The 17,390-nt window shown below is 41.4% G+C and overlaps 2 protein-coding genes across 2 annotated transcripts in view; one reads left to right on the top strand and one right to left on the bottom strand.

Moving 5' to 3' along the window:
• Positions 1-2,246: 2,246 nt before the first annotated feature.
• LOC311118797 (EEIG family member 2-like) lies at positions 2,247-11,092 on the bottom strand (the record flags this gene model as incomplete). Its single annotated transcript, XM_084193578.1, has 5 exons — positions 10,757-11,092; positions 6,535-6,655; positions 4,994-5,023; positions 2,983-3,099; positions 2,247-2,297 (listed from the first exon to the last, which is right to left on the bottom strand). The coding sequence occupies exons 1-5, from the start codon at positions 10,900-10,902 to the stop codon at positions 2,247-2,249; spliced, it is 465 nt and encodes a 154-aa protein (XP_084049704.1). The 5' UTR covers positions 10,903-11,092.
• A 2,224-nt stretch (positions 11,093-13,316) lies between these two features.
• Positions 13,317-17,390, top strand: part of LOC311118798 (mitochondrial adenyl nucleotide antiporter SLC25A24-like) — a gene marked incomplete at its 3' end in the record, with an annotated part of 6,204 nt that continues 2,130 nt past the window's right edge. Inside the window, exons 1-4 of the mRNA XM_084193579.1 lie at positions 13,317-13,746; positions 15,253-15,379; positions 15,571-15,658; positions 16,283-16,394. Coding sequence (XP_084049705.1) covers positions 13,564-13,746; positions 15,253-15,379; positions 15,571-15,658; positions 16,283-16,394 — 510 coding nt within the window. The remainder of the gene's footprint in view (positions 13,747-15,252; positions 15,380-15,570; positions 15,659-16,282; positions 16,395-17,390) is intronic.

Genomic DNA, 17,390 nt, shown 5'->3' with positions numbered 1-17,390 from the left:
CAGTAGGAGAGAAAGCGAGAGTGACATTATGTGTTGAATGTGAGGAGCTCTGGGTGTGACATCAGTAGTTTTGGAGTGGCTTCTGGTCTCACGATAAAGCCTGGGCTTTCTTTCCACAGAGCTCTGACAATACGTCCAACGCACACGCTGTGTGTGAGTCACATTCTGTAGGACAGCTCAGTAAAAGACACACACATCAGACAACACACACACACACACACACACACACACACACACACACACACACACACACACACACACACACACACACACACACACACACACAGGAGTACTCAGAGACACTCTGGCACTTTATGATTGCATGAAAGTGTTCTCCTGGAATCTCTCCAGTCCACTGTGTTATCAGAGGTCTCAGCCAAGGCAACCCTCCCACACTAACCAACTCAACATTCACTGTGTAGGTGGGGACTGATTCTGAATCCTTTTTACTGGCATCTAGATCCCAGCAGTATATTAGGATCCATTTCCACCCCCTTCCTCCTCTATAGTAAAATGATACCAGGCTCAATTCTACTGAGTACAATGTCCTGAGTCTGTCTGTTTGCTTCTCTGGCTTGTCCTTCCTCAGTGACTCAGCGCACTCAGTTACCCCACTCTCAGACACATAGGGTTTTTATTGTCCACCACAAACAGACTATAAATGCTCTACAAGGCCCTATAACAGCTCTATAAAGGCTCTATAAGGCATATATATTAACAGCTCTATAACAGCTCTATAAATGCTCTATAACAGCTCTATAACGGCTCTATAAATGCTCTATAACAGTTCTATAAGCTCTATAAATGCTCTATAAATGCTCTATAACAGCTCTATAACATCTCTATAACGGCTCTATAAATGCTCTATAACAGCTCTATAAAGGCTCTATAAAGGCTCTATAAATGCTCTATAACGGCTCTATAACAGCTCTATAAGGCTCTATAAAGGCTCTATAAGGCTCTATAAAGGCTCTATAACAGCTATAAATGCTCTATAATGGCTATATAAAGGCTCTATAACAGCTCTATAAGGCTCTATAACGGCTCTATAAATGCTCTATAAAGGCTCTATAGAGGCTCTATAAAGGCTCTATAGAGGTTCTATAAAGGCTCTATAAATGCTCTATAACGGCTCTATAAAGGCTCTATAAATGCTCTATAAAGGCTCTATAAATGCTCTATAACAGCTCTATAAAGGCTCTATAAGGCTCTATAACAGCTCTATAAAGGCTCTATAACAGCTCTATAAGGCTTTATAACAGCTCTATAACAGCTCTATAAAGGCTCTATACATTTTCTATAACGGCTACAGCATATTGCATCCACTGTGTAATTCAGACATTAGATAGACTGTCCGTGTTCGAGGAACGGAGTGAGTTCAGTAAAGGTGTGGTGTAATAGCAAGTGTGTGATTCAGACAGAGTCTTTGTGTATGTGTGTGTGTGTGTGTGTGTGTGTGTGTGTGTGTTCACAGTAAAGGCGTGGCCATCCAAACACACATGTTCTCAACACTGGCAGGAGTGTGTGGGAACGTCATGCTCTTTTTGACTACTGGTCCTGGGCCCACTGTGGCGTTTAGCTCAGAATGTTTTCATTCAGGGCTGAGCTGATCTCAAATCAGTTGTTTCTATCAACAGAGACCAGACAGAATCTGTGGGGAAGTTATCGTATAACCACCGCTGCATATCTAAACAATAGAACTGTCGCTATTCATGTTCAATGGCAGAAGTTGGTTAGATTGAGTCCACTATATTTGACTTCAAATAATTGATGTGGCACACAAGTTTCACAAAATAACCATAACATTTTAAATAATAATATAATAATAATATATATATCATGATAGTATGACCATTTGTAGATCTACATGGGACTTTCCAAATAGAGAGTGACCTATGCCATTTAGCAGACGCTTTAATCCAAAGCGATTTACGGGACGGCAGTTAGCCCCGTGTTTCTGTGACTCAATAGTTTCTTTCATGTACTCAGAGACAGGAAGCTTAATGCGTAGGGGGTTTCCTCTATGTGTCTGTGCTGCAGACTTCTGTCTGTCTGTCAGTCTGTCTTTCTATCACGTCAATGTTTCCTACCTACCTATACTGATTAATTAGCCAAACCTGCATTCATTTCTACAATGCTAATCCTGCATTTGTAGCATTGATCCAAAATCAGTGGAGTTCCAAAAGTTTTTTGTGATGTAACCCACCGAAAGGATTGAATGAAAAGGGCCATGAAAGAAGGTGCACTTACGTTTTAAAGCAGGGGTCCCCAGACATGAGCTGTGTGCTGATGACAACCTGTGACAGAGGTGACAAAAAACCCATGTCAGCAGGGATCATACACATCCACAGGCCCTATGAGATAGGATGAAGTCGCCCCTTGACACTGATCTAAGGTCAGTTTCGCCTTTTCCCCTTTACCGTTTCAGGTTAGTATTTAGGGTAGGTAAGCTGATCCTAGACCTGTGTCTAAGTGCAACTTCTACCCGAAGAATGTACAACACCCATTCCCAGTGTCACAGGTGCTTCTCCTATATTACAGGCTCAGACCTGCCTGTCTTCATGTACATGTCAGAGCAGTTGCATCATTAGGATACCTCATCCTGAACTGTCCTGAGTGATATTACATCCCTAGTTACTGACTGATTAGACATACACACTAGTAAACATATGGTGACAACCGAGCATTCGCTTTCTCCCAATGTGTGCCAATACTTGGCTATCACTCACGCGGTTCCCTTTCTGTCCTTTTCCTCATGACCACTCATTAGTAACAGGCTGGATAGCTGAAGGTGTATAGGCTAGTCAGTGTATTTCTTTGGATGTTCACCTATCCAGTCCTTTCAGATCAGTGGTCCCGGTGTAGACAGGCAGGGCAACCCATTCTAGAGTAGTAGGACAGACTGTCCCATACTGTAGCTTCCTGAAGGGAGTTGTGGAATGGCGTGAATGTTCTGGAGGCCTGTCTAACCGTGAACTGTACCTTGAGTATGGAGTTGTCCTGTCTGGTGTTCTTGGTGTCGTAACCCTCTAGTAGACATCGCCGCGTGGTGCTGCCAGAGCCAGCAAACTCTGACAGGTTCAGGTCAGCAAAACCCAGCTACAGAGGAGAGAACAGATATGTTCAGGTTTATGGAAACAGCTTGGCAACAGAGCCTCAGTTCCATAGAGTTCTAATACAGAGCACTCTGTTGTAGCAGTAGACCCAGAGCCTGCTGATAACAATCACAAACATAAGAAGCTATTGTAATGGGCAAAAACGAGGAAGTATTTCCCTTTTAAGAATGAGTCATGCGGTACTAGTGACTTCATTCTTTAGTGATAGCACTCACATCGGTAGCCATGAAGTGCTTTGAAAGGCTGGTCATGGCTCACATCAACACCATCATCCCGGAAACCCTAGACCCACTCCAATTCGCATACCGCCCCAACAGATCCACAGATGACGCAATCTCAATCGCAGTCCTCACTGCCCTTTCCCACCTGGACAAAAGGAACACCTATGTGAGAATGCTGTTCATTGACTACAGCTCAGTGCTCAACACCATAGTGCCCTCCAAGCTCATCACTAAGCTCAGGACCCTGGGACTAAACACCTCCCTCTGCAACTGGATCCTGGACTTCCTGACGGGCCGCCCCCAGGTTGTAAGGGTAGGCAACAACACATCTGCCACGCTGACCCTCAACACGTTGGCCCCTCAGGGGTGTGTACTTAGTCCCCTCCTGTACTCCCTGTTCACCCATGACTGCGTGGCCAAGCACGACTCCAACACCATCATTAAGTTTGCTGATGACACATCAGTGGTAGGCCTGATCACCGCCGACGATGAGACAGCCTATAGGGAGGAGGTCAGAGACCTGGCAGTGTGGTGCCAGGACAACAACCTCTCCCTCAATGTGAGCAAGACAAAGGAGATAATCGTGGACTACAGGAAAAGGAGGGCCGAACAGGCCCCCATTAACATCGACGGGGCTGTAGTGGAGCGGGTCGAGAGTTTCAAGTTCCATGGTGTCCACATCACCAACAAACTATCATGGTCCAAACACACCAAGGCAGTAGTGAAGAGGGCACGACAACACCTCTTCCCTCAGGAGAATTAAAAGATTTGGCATGGGTCCCCAGATCCTCAGATCCTGACCGGTTGCATCACCGCCTGGTATGGCAACTGCTCGGCATTCGACCGTAAGGTGCTACAGAGGGTAGTGCGTACGGCCCAGTACATCACTGGGGCCAAGCTTCTTGCCATCCAGGACCTATATACTAGGCGGTGTCAGAGGAAGGCCCAAAAAATAGTCAAAGACTCCAGTCACCCAAGTCATAGACTGTTCTCTCTGCTACCGCACGGCAAGCAGTACCGGAACGCCAAGTCTAGGTCCAAAAGGCTCCTTAACAGCTTCTATCCCCAAGCCATAAGACTGCTGAACAATTAATCAAATGGCCAACCGGACTATTTACATTGACCCTGTTTATTATCTATGTATAGTCACTTTATCCCTACCTACATGTACAAATTACCTCGACTAACCTGTACCCGCGCACATTGACTCCGTATCGGTACCCCCTGTATATAGCCTCGTTATTGTTCTGTAATTTTATAGTGTTATTTTTTATTTTATTTTTTACTTTAGTTTATTTAGTAAATATTTTCTTAACTCTATTTCTTGAACTGCATTGTTGGTTAAGGGCTTGTAAGTAAGCATTTTACGGTAAGGTCTACACCTGTTATATTTGGCCCATGTGACAAATAACATTTGATTTGATTTGTCACTAGCTAGGTTTCCATCCAATTGGCGACAGATTTACATGCGAACATTCAAAAATCTGCATTAAGAAAATATGTGCATTTTCTCACCAGTGGTGTGTTTCCACCAAACTGACTGCGTGAAAGTTGTTGTTCTCACCACAGCTCTTTTTATACAGTATGACTTTACTTGCATAAAAACTGTGGATGGAAACGTGGTTAGTGACTATGAATTCAAAAGCAAAATATTACCTTTGCAAAGGTCTTTCCACCCTTCATTTCCTAATAACAGATAAGGGAAAAGTAGTTATCAATCCAATATGACTATCTTTGTGTGTAACAACAACTAAGCTACAGCTACACTTTTGTCAAAACACACTTGCGACTTGCGGTAAAGGTGTCAGTGATTAACATATCCTGTAGTAGACCTATTAGTAGACTGTTCTAGAATCTACAGTAGTAGTAGTAGACCTATTAGTAGACTGTTCTAGAATCTACAGTAGTAGTAGTAGACCTATTAGTAGACTGTTCTAGAATCTACAGTAATAGTGGTAGACCTATTAGTAGACTGTTCTAGAATCCACAGTAGTAGTGGTAGACCTATTAGTAGACTGTTCTGGGATCTACAGTAGTAGTGGTAGACCTATTAGTAGACTGTTCTAGAATCTACAGTAGTAGTGGTAGACCTATTAGTAGACTGTTCTAGAATCTACAGTAGTAGTAGTAGACCTATTAGTAGACTGTTCTAGAATCTACAGTAGTAGTAGTAGACCTATTAGTAGACTGTTCTAGAATCTACAGTAGTAGTAGTAGACCTATTAGTAGACTGTTCTAGAATCTACAGTAGTAGTGGTAGACCTATTAGTAGACTGTTCTAGAATCTACAGTAGTAGTAGTAGACTGTTCTAGAATCTACAGTAGTAGTAGTAGACCTATTAGTAGACTGTTCAAGAATCTACAGTAGTAGTGGTAGACCTATTAGTAGACTGTTCTAGAATCCACAGTAGTAGTGGTAGACCTATTAGTAGACTGTTCTGGGATCTACAGTAGTAGTGGTAGACCTATTAGTAGACTGTTCTAGAATCTACAGTAGTAATAGTAGACCTATTAGTAGACAGTTCTATAATCTACAGTAGTAGTGGTAGACCTATTAGTAGACTGTTCTAGAATCTACAGTAGTAGTGGTAGACCTATTAGTAGACTGTTCTAGAATCTACAGTAGTAGTGGTAGACCTATTAGTAGACTGTTCTAGAATCTACAGTAGTAGTGGTAGACCTATTAGTAGACTGTTCTAGAATTTACAGTAGTAGTGGTAGACCTATTAGTAGACTGTTCTAGAATCTACAGTAGTAGTGGTAGACCTATTAGTAGACTGTTCTAGAATCTACAGTAGTAGTAGTAGTAGTAGTAGACTGTTCTAGAATCTACAGTAGTAGTGGTAGACCTATTAGTAGACTGTTCTAGAATCTACAGTAGTAGTGGTAGACCTATTAGTAGACTGTTCTAGAATCTACAGTAGTAGTAGTAGACCTATTAGTAGACTGTTCTAGAATCTACAGTAGTAGTGGTAGACCTATTAGTAGACTGTTCTAGAATCTACAGTAGTAGTAGTAGACCTATTAGTAGACTGTTCTAGAATCTACAGTAGTAGTGGTAGACCTATTAGTAGACTGTTCTGGAATCTACAGTAGTAGTAATATACCTATATGTAGTAGTTTACCTATTCTTGTAGGCAGTTAAACTTGACATAGCTTTCATAGCTTTGACAGCGTTGCTGTAGTGAGTCCTGTACCTTGCGCACAGACACCCGGCACACACAGGGGTCCAGTACTCCTGTCCGAGCGTTGGCACTCATCTTACACAGGAAGGAGAACCTCTTCCTCCAGCGCACACAGTTAGCCTGGACCTGCTCCCTGGAGAATACACACATACATAACTTATAGCAATATAACCCAAAGACTGAAAACACACAGATCATGTATAGACAAAACGTTTCAAATAAATAGCTTCTAATTTTAGTTTACTTCCTGAATTGACTGCCTTCAGTTTGAATTAAGTCCAATCCTGATAACACACACGCACGCACACATACACACAGAGTTGATTGGAATGTTTAGCTACACTACACATTAATCCCTAGATCTGACTCATGGCTAAGATAAATCTATGTCAATAAAGACGCCACAGTTAATGACAACAGTTAATGACAAGATCCTGTGTGCTGTTCTCATTAATGGGTGTGACAGTTGCGTCAAAGAACATAAATGCCCTCAAGGTAGAAGAACACAAACTCTCCCATGCTCTAAGTATGGGAATGACAGATTCTGAAATACGATGGTGCTGAAGAACACTATGCATTGGCTCTTTAGAACAAGGGATGTATGGTGTTTCAGCCTTAATGCAGGTGACAAACATATAGTTGATAATTCTCAACTGGGGAGCAGGAGAGGTAAAAGCAGGTCTCAGCTGTCGACCAAAGCAGATAGGTACTTTAGCAAAAATAATTTGAAATAATCACATATCACTTACAATGCTGCTTCTTCCGTTCTTTCAGCTCAATCACACATTCAATGACTCAAAAGAGGCTAATGGCCTGTGTGTGTGTGTGTGTGCGTGTGCGCGTTTCCACTGCTCCAATGGTGGTGAGCTTTACACCACTCCAGCCTACGCTTGGCATTGCGCATGGTGATCTTAGGCTTATGTGCAACTGCTCGGCCATGGAAACCCATTTCATGAAGCTCCTGACGAACAGTTCTTGTGTTGACGTTGCTTCCAGAGGCAGTTTGGAACTCGGTAGTGAGTGTTGCAACCGAGGACAGACGATTTTTACACGCTTCAGCACTCAGCGGTCCCGTTCTGTGAGCTTGTGTAGCCTACCACTTAGCGGCTGAGCCGTTGTTGCTCCTAGACATTTCCACTTCACAATAACAGCACTTACAGGTGACCGGGCAGCTCTAGCAGGGCAGAAATTTGACGAACTGACTTGTTGGAAAGGTGGCCTCCTATGATGGTGCCACGTTGAAAGTCACTGAGCTCTTCAGTAAGGCCATACTACTGCCAATGTTTGTCTATGGAGATTGCATGGCGGTGTGCTCGATTTTATACACCTGTAAGCAACAGGTGGGGCTGAAATAGCCGAATCCACTAATTGTAAGGGATGTCCACATACTTTCCTATATATAGTGTAGCTTACTCCAGGGTTCCCCAACTGGCAGCCCGCTGATTATTTTATTTGGCCCCCCAAGTTCTGAGCAAAAAAATGTATACAGTAAAAACACCAGCAAATCAGCTCCAAGTGATTTTAAGTTTGGAAATCTGTTCCAACGTATTACTACATACAGTATAATAGAGAGATATACAGTACCAGTCAAAAGTTTGGACACACCTACTGATTCAAGGATTTTTCTTTATTTGTACTATTTTCTACATTGTAGAATAATAGTGAAGACATCAAAACTATGAAATAACATGTATGGAATCATGTAGTAACCAAAAAAGTGTTAAACAAATCAAAAATATATTTTATATTTGAGATTCTTCAAATAGCCACCCTTTGCCTTGATGACAGCTTTGCACACTCTTGGCATTCTCTCAACCAGCTTCATGGGGAATGCTTTTCCAACAGTCTTGAAGGAGTTATTTAAGCAAACAGTAAGCTTAAAGGGTCAGACAAGCTCAATACATATAGTTGATTTTATTAAAATATATGGAAAAATACACTTAAAAAATGTAGACCAATCGATTTAGTCGGGGACAGCCCTAGTTTACTGACAATGGTCATATTCAGCGGGTGTTGCATGTTCGTAAATTCATCTGCACTCTGGCACACTCAGAAGAGAGTGCTCTGAAATCAGAGTAGATAGCCAGAGTGAATTTGCGAACGCAAGAGATATGCTAACTGGATAACAGTCGTTCAAGTTCTTGCTAGCTAACCAAATGACACTTGCATCTCTAGCTATGTATAGCCACCGAAAAACGATATGAGGGGAAAAAGTCAGTCACTCACCCACTCCTCCAAAAGCATGACATGACATCCTCCTAGCAGCTAGCTAGCTACCTATCTAGCTAACGTTAGGCTCTGTGTTTTTAGCTTGCATTATGACTGACTTGTGATCATTGTCCTTGTTAGTTTGATTGTATTGACATTCCCAGCCTTAGTTACATCCGTTTTTGTCCAAAATATTAAGTAATTGAAACTGAAACAGTGCATCCCGAATGGAGGCAGCAAACAATGTACCAGGCCAGCTGTGATTTACAACCTTATAGCAATATTTTTGGGACTACCAAGAAATGTATTGGTGAATTATATTAATCATGCATTGAACTGCATCCATCTATTCTGCCAACAATACCTTAGTGTACGTCATGGAATGTTGAGTCAAAAAGAACCTATTTTTAAAACCTCTTATAAAATTGGTTTAGTATCTTAAACTGGGAATTTGATATTTTTTTATGATTGTCTGTTTGTTTCATATCTACAAAGTAGTTAAAACGCTGTCAGTTCCACTTTAAGTTGATTCAACAAATCACAGCACAGATTAATGGGTACAATTCTTGCTTTTACTTCCTGCTTTGCTCCTATAGATGGGTTGGTTGTTTAGCAACAAAAACGGCACAGTTGCAACCATGGGGCAAAACAGATGAGGTTGGTTTAGATTGTTGACATGTAAGCTATATTTCGTCTCCAATGTTTATTGAAAACATAAATAATGTGCACAATGACCACTAGTTGTCTCTCAAATACATAGTTACAGTTGTTGGTTAGCTAGCTAACGAATTTTAGCCATATTAGCATTGACATGAAATCATTCAAAACACCTCAAAACAAGACATGGTATCAATAACAAGATGAAACATGCTGAAACGAGCCACTTGCAGTTCCCTACATGGCAGTTTCTTGTCATTCTTGCTAGCAATCTGGCCATCCAGAATCACAACAGGCTTACTTCTGCCCCATGGAAGCACGCACATCATTTTCGTGACATTGTCACCCATGAATAGGTACACTCGCAATGGCCGCCAGTCCACCCATTATGCCATCATTGACTTGAATGGGGACGCCCATTCTATTTATTATTTTTTCTATGGTATGTTTACATCATTGGAGAAATGCAGGCGGTTGCCATGGCAAAGTCACTCGGGGAATGACAACCGAGTCGACGTTAGGAGCTGGCATGTGCTCCAGATGTGTGTCCACAACTTTCCAGAGTGACTAATTTAAGTACAATCCTGCTCGTGCAGTTGAGTGGGTTAACATGAGCCATCTCCTAAAATACCACAAGGAACCATTAGAGCTGTTAAATTACCTCTCTTTAGGTCCTGTGTGGCTCAGTTGGTAGTGCATGACGCTTGCAACGGCAGGGTTGTTAGTTCGGTTCCCACCGGGGAACAATGCGGAGAAAGTATGAAAATGTATGCACTAACTGTAAGTCGCTCTGGATAAGAGTGTCTGCTAAATTACTCAAATGTAATAAATAAATCAAATTTCCTTGGCATTTCAGAGTGGAAATCTAGTGACCTTCAGTTTCCAGACGTTTTAAGGTACATACAATGGCAGATATCATCGATTAAGCAAGCCTCACATGTCCAGCCATGGAATGTTTGATTTGACAGTTGGCTTCATGACAGGTGGTGTTTTGATGTGTCAGTTAGAACAATCAATCAGACAAGCAGCATCACCATCAGTCAAAACAAGATGACAGATGAACTACCATGGTAACTATACTAAAATAAGAAATAGAGGTAAAAACAACATACAATTGTGAATACTACATATTCTATAACTGATTAAATTAGATATTGTTAGCAACACACATTATTCAATCACATCATTCATATTCACACTGGTTTCTTGAGTGTGCGGGAGCTAGCTAGCTCGCTAATGTTAGCTAACTGATCAATGCCACTCACTGCCAGTAAACTAACGTCGATCGAGTCGCACCTGTCTCCGTGAGTTGCTTAACGTAACTGTTAACGTAAGCTAGCTAAATTCAATAGAAAGGGCAGTTTCTTACCGAGATGACTCTTCAGTAAAGCCACCGTCTTGGAGCCGTACTTTGCAGAACAAGACCCCGTTGACAAAGGGAACAGAAGAGAGTTCGTCCAACTCGAAATCTACCTTAAATTTGAATTTATTTTTCTTCATCATAATGAACGACATTGTTAACCTAACTAGTTAAAGTAGATAACTAGGCTAGCTAGCTAGTGAAAACTGTGGTAAATAATGTACGTTGGGTCGCTAGCCACAGCTCAAGCTTCTTGAGTCTCTTGACTGTGACTTCTTCCACACTTGCCACTGACTGTACCCTAACATAGCAGGCGTAAAAGAAACAGACTGACTGTGACAGCTCAGTCTGCTAGCATTTGTCGGTGAGTTCAAATACTATACGCCCACGTACCTAGAAACACATAGTTGTTACTGGCTATAACCATTGGCCATAACCCATAATGTAAGTGACGTTGAAGGAAATTCTCAATTTGTATGGAGGAGGAAACGCTTACACCGCCTTCAATTCCGATTGGCGTAAATGCTGCATCTCTTTTCATTCGACCAATGATAGCAATATATGCTTTCTGATGGATATTCCTTAGATACGTTGTAACAAAATAGTAACAAAACAACAAGTAGCCCAGTACTGAAACAAAGGATGGCCAGTTGCTTTCAAATGGACCATTTTAACACTGATTTCAGATTTTAAAAATGTATGATGAGATTAGGCTATAATTGCCTACATCATGAATGAACTGTAGGCTATCTATACATTTAGTATGTCCCTTGATTTTTTCTTCTTCATAGTGTGGTAGTTTTTTTTATGGTAGTAACTGCACAATCACATTGCATATGCATTATATAATACATTGTTTCCACCTTCCATCCCAACCCCCTTCGCAGCTGTCGCTCCTGAATGAATATCCACAAAGGCTTATTATAGCTGATGTAAACATCTATGCGTGTCATGCACAGAAATCATGTATCATCGTCGATGTGGTAACAACTCTCCGTGGTGTTTCATATCTTGTAGAGGTAAGTTATTATAATTCATAAACAGCTGAAAAAGCCACAGTCTCTATTTTTCAGTTTTTACAAATCATTAAATACACTGAGTGTACAAAACATTTGGAACACCTGCTCCTTCCATGACTGACAGGTGAAACCATGTGAAAGCTATGATCCCTTATTGGTGTCTGTTAAATCCACTTCAATCAGTGTAGATGAAGGGAGGAGACGGGTTAAAGAAGGATTTTGTTCCTAATGTTTTGTGCACTCAGTGTATATGTTCTTTGATTTGGAAGAATAAGGCCTTTCTGACAGTACAACCACAGATGAAATGGGGTTAGTTACCAGTATCTTTGGTACAACTGGGTGTATTGATACACCATCCAAAGTGTAATTAATAACTGCACCATGCTCAAAGGGATAGTGTGGTCCTCTGTAGCTCAATTGGTAGAGCATGGCGCTTGTAATGCCAGGGTAGTGGGTTCGGGACCACCCATACGTAAAAATGTATGCACACATGACTGTAAATCGCTTTGGATAAAAGCGTCAGCTAAATGGCATATTATATTAAAAGTCTGCTTTTTTAAATGTATTTATCCCCTACCAATAGGTGCCCTTTGCGAGATATTGGAAAACCTCCCTGGGGAAGCAGGTAGCTTAGTGGTTAAGCGCGTTGTGCCAGTAACCGAAAGGTCGCTGGTTCTAATCACCGAGCCGACTAGGCGAAAAATCTGTCGATGTGCCCTTGGCACTTAACCCTAATTGCTCTGGATAAGAGCGTCTGCTAAATTACTAAAATATCTTTGTGGATGAATCTGTGTTTGAAATTCACTGCTCGACTGAGGGACCTTACAGTAGTCATTCAAATATCATGTTAAACACTATTATTGCACACAGAGTGAGCCCATGCAACGTAATATGCTACTTGTTAAGCACATTTTTACTCCTGAACTTATTTAGGCTTGCCATAACAAAGGGGTTGAATATTTATTTACCCAAGACATTTCAGCTTTTCATTTTTTATTAATTTGTATACATTTCAAAAAACATAATTCCACTTTGACATTATGGGGTATTGTGTGTAGGCCAGTGACAAACAAAATCACAATTTAATCTATTTTCAATTCAGGCTGTAACACAACAACATGTGGAAAAAGTCAAGGGGTGTGAAGGCACTGTATCTAATCAAGATATATTAGTGTTTTATTTTCAATTAATGTATATATATATATATATATATATATATATATATATATATATATATAAAATAAAATAAATCCTCTTTTTTTTTACTTTGACAGACTACTTTGTGTAGATCGTTGACAAAAAACGACAATTAAATCAATTTCAATCCCACTTTGTAACACAACAACATTTGGAAAAAGTCCAGGGGTGTGAATACTTTCTGAAGGCACTGTACATGTTTCAACAGAAAATGTCATTATCACAGTACAGTGCACAGCCTGGGGCTCTCCTGCATAGATCAGTATGGGCAACCCCCTTCGCTTTGTTTGCCTCATTGCTTATTATGCCCCGCCCTCAATTTGACTGCAGTCTCGACGAGTGGATTTCAGGTTATTTACTGGATATGCAGCAGTATTTGCAGGGGGTATGGAGCTGTGTCAGATCGTCGTCACAAATTTCGTGAACCGGTATTTCCCTTGTCGCCTACGGAGATAATTACAACGACCGACTGATTAAGACGATAGACCGCATACCAAGGACTATATTTCCCCAAGCCGCGGTTTTCAATATTGCTATGTATTCAACTTTCTGAAAAACATAGGGCCTTGTCTATCTGTTGCCGCTTTTCCAACCGCAACAATGTATCAGGTTATAAGAGGACTTATACTAACGGATTCCCGATGCTGGGATCCCGACAGTCAAAGGTCATACCAGGACCTGTTCGATAAACTGGACACCAACAAGGATGGGAAGGTGGATGTTGCCGAATTGAGAGCAGGCCTAACCGCAATGGGTATATCATTCCGCAAAGGTGCAGCGCAGGTAAATGTACATGCAATGCAGAGCCATGCTGTTCTATTTCCAAGCAACCTATTACATTCTTATTATACATAGCTCAATGATTCAATTGGGAGTGGGACATTAGTTTGGGTGCCAGTTCGCTTTCTGCTCTCTTACCAACTCCTTATGGAATTGTCATGCAAAACATTGGCTTTACAATGACAATGGAGTAGGCAAAAGCACAAACATATCTGGGACCAGGCTAGTGGGACATATGGGTAGCAATTAAATGAGCATATGCCTAAAAATATGCCATTCTCATTCGCTTAGCCTGTTCATCCATTCACCCATACGTAGGGCATTGTCCTATAGTATATGCATGTTTCCTGTAAATAGAACATAAAACCTGCATGTACTTTATATAAACTAAGTACTGTTCTTTCTCAACTTTAGCCTTCTAACCAGTTCCTCCCCTGTCACGGGTAATATCCAGGAGAGATAAAGCACTAGTGTTACAGTGCCTGGGGTTATCAGAGCAGGCATGGGCCCGTATCCACAAAATCTCTCAGAGTATGAGTGCTGATCTACACTTAGAAATAAAGGTGCTCTCTAGAACCTAAAAGGAGAACCCTTTAAAGAACCCTTGTTTATTCCAGGGAGAACCCTTTTGGTTCCAAGTAGAACCGTTTTGGGTTCCATGTAGAACCTTTTCCACATAGGGTTCTACATGGAACTCAAAATGGTTCTACCTAGAACCAAAAAGGGTTTTACCTGGAACCGAAAAGGTTTCTCCTATAGGGACAGCCGAAGAACCCTTTTGAAACCCTTTTTTCTAAGAGTGTAGAATTAGTTTAGCCTTTTAGATCATAATGAATACGACTAAATGGACAGATGGGGACCTGATCCTAGATCAGCACTCCTACTCTGAGATGGTTTGTGGATACAGGCCTGGGGCTGGTTTAACTTGTGGGACACACAGGTAGGTTTCATCATCAATATGACATCTACACAATAGTTACTCACTTTCATCACTAGCCTTTTCTCTCTTCGAACAATGTTGCACTAGTTCTCAGAGAAATAGTAAAAACTGAGAACTAGTGCAACATTGTTCGAAGGAGAGAAAAGGCTACTTCATCCGCAGTATCAGGGAATGAAAACAGATCTATTGGTTTGTGTTACCAGCTACAGTGGAACATACCCACCCCATTGACTTAGCCATCTCCAGACAGTATGAAATATTCATTACCATTCAGTCATGTGCACAACATGCTATTGTAGCTCCACAGTTACATTTACATTTTAGTCATTTAGCAGACGCTCTTATCCAGAGCGACTTACAGTTAGTGAGTGCATACATTTTTCATACTGTTACATGAACTCTATAACAATACACAGTATAGGAACGTTATACTGTTCCTGTCTTCGTGAGGGTTTCCTGAGTCTTGTGTGATGAGTAACCTTGCAAAGTAGCTTGCTTCATAAGCAATGAATGGTTAAACTTACTACAGTGAGGCAAATAAAATAACCCTCTCATTTGTGTCTGCACAGAAAATTGTATCGTCCGGTGACAAAAACAAAGATGGAGGGCTTGACTTCAACGAGTTCAACAAATATCTGAAAGAGCATGAGAAGAAACTGCACCTTACGTTCAAGAGCTTGGACAAAAACAACGACGGTATTATCATTTTTAAATGTAAAGTTTATTTGAATAGTTTAGGGAAGAACAGCACATGATGAGACCTGTCAGAATGACACAATTCTCATAACAATGTAATAATATCACTGTTCTATAACAACAAGGCATCAGCATTTAACTACAGAATGTACTTAAACTAAACATCGAAATGGCTCCATCATTTCCTCCAGGGCACATCGATGCCTCTGAAATTAAGCAGTCCCTTGAAGAGCTGGGCATGGACATCACCCAGGAAGAGGCCCAGACCATCCTACAAAGGTTTGTCCTCATAAATCACACATTGCTTGCATTTTGTACTCTAAGCTAGGTCTGCACAATTAATTGAATTTACATCGCAATTGACATGTGCAATATCCATATCGCAAGAGATCCATATCGCAATATTTTGAAACGCATCTCAGCCGCGGGTAACATCTCAGCCGCGGGTTTTTCTCCTCTTGTGGCTGCTTCCCACACACAACAAACCCCGCCCCATGTCACTCAAGCAGTGCAGTTCCTCCTCCTCGCTGTTCGATTCACTATACATTTCTATGCGGCTCTGTTGGGTCGCATGCAGTCAACCGAATGGTCCAAACCAGCTTTCCACTTTGCTTCTTAATAGAAGTCATTCTATTGCTATTATTCCAACAGATCACCCAAGTGTTTTGATTTTTATCGCACATCAAATCGCAATCGAAATATTTGAAAAAAAGATTTGCCCATATCGTGCAGCCCTACTCTAAGCATTTAGATTCAACTAATCAGAAAACCATTGATTTTTTGAGTCAGAGTGTTAGTGCTGGGCTGCAACAAAGGTAGTAAAGTTGGCTAAAGCAGAAGCAGCATGGCAACCAGGCTAGTACTGTTACTATCCTACTCTTTGACCTCATATCTTGTCTGCAGCATGGACATCGATGGTACCATGATGGTGGACTGGAACGAGTGGAGGGATCACTTCCTGTTCAACCCTGCCCATAACCTGAACGAGATCGTACGCTACTGGAAACACTCCACGGTGAGTGGGTCACCCAGTCCTAGTGCACACAAACAAAGCACTGTGACGAATACTGAGTATACGAAGAGGCAGGACGCAGACGCAGGACTTAACAAGGTCAAGGTTAACTTAACAATGAGAAAGAGAAATAACAAAGAGAGAGTAAACGACACGAAGCTGAACAATCACACACAACATCATCCAGAACAGTCCAGGGCTAAATAGGGGTGGTGATGAGATGATGAGGTGCAGATGCGTTGGGTTTCCATTCCGGTGTTGCTGAGGTTGTGCGCTCAGACCAGTGGTTCAGTAGACCGGGGCGAATCAGAGCGCCGGAGGGGAGCAATGACAATCACAGACATCCATCCCTTGAAGGAATGAGTGAACTTGATGGGTATAAGCAACAATATGGGATAAAAACTCCTATTCAATATTTGAAATCTATTAAGGGCCATCAATAATTCAGATTGTGATAATGTTTGTGTCTGTCTTTGGACCGTTTTAATTTTTTAATTTTTTTTGTCATTTAGCAGACGCTCTTATCCAGAGCGACTTACATGAGCAATTAGGGTTAAGTGCCTTGCTCAAGGGCACATCGACAGATTTTTCACCTAGTCGGCTCGGGGATTAGAACCAGCGACCTTTCGGTTACTGGCACAACGCTCTTAACCACTAAGCTACCTGCCGCCCCGAGGTGATGTGAATGCATTGACCAATAGTCTCACCACGGTGCTCAAATAATCAGATACAGATTACCTAAAGCAGCGTGCAGATCAAGCAGTACAGTGAATGTAGGCGTTCTAGAATAATCTCTGTTTGCAATACCCATTTAACTGTCAAACTGTGTGGAGTACAATGCTGTTTCCACTTTGACTTTGACTTTTGACTTTCATTTGAAACATTTACAGTTTTGCTTATCTCAAATGGGGTTATCTTGCAAAGTTTATTTCTAGCAAATAGTGAGCCGCTTCCATAACGTACTGCTGAGACTACCTGCTAAAATGGTGTTACTCTTAC

The sequence above is a fragment of the Coregonus lavaretus genome (assembly GCF_964263955.1).
Source record: "Coregonus lavaretus genome assembly, contig: HAP1_SCAFFOLD_8642, whole genome shotgun sequence".
Taxonomy (NCBI): domain Eukaryota; kingdom Metazoa; phylum Chordata; class Actinopteri; order Salmoniformes; family Salmonidae; genus Coregonus; species Coregonus lavaretus.
The sequence above is the reverse complement of the archived record's forward strand: the minus strand, read 5'-3'. Positions and strand labels throughout refer to the sequence as shown.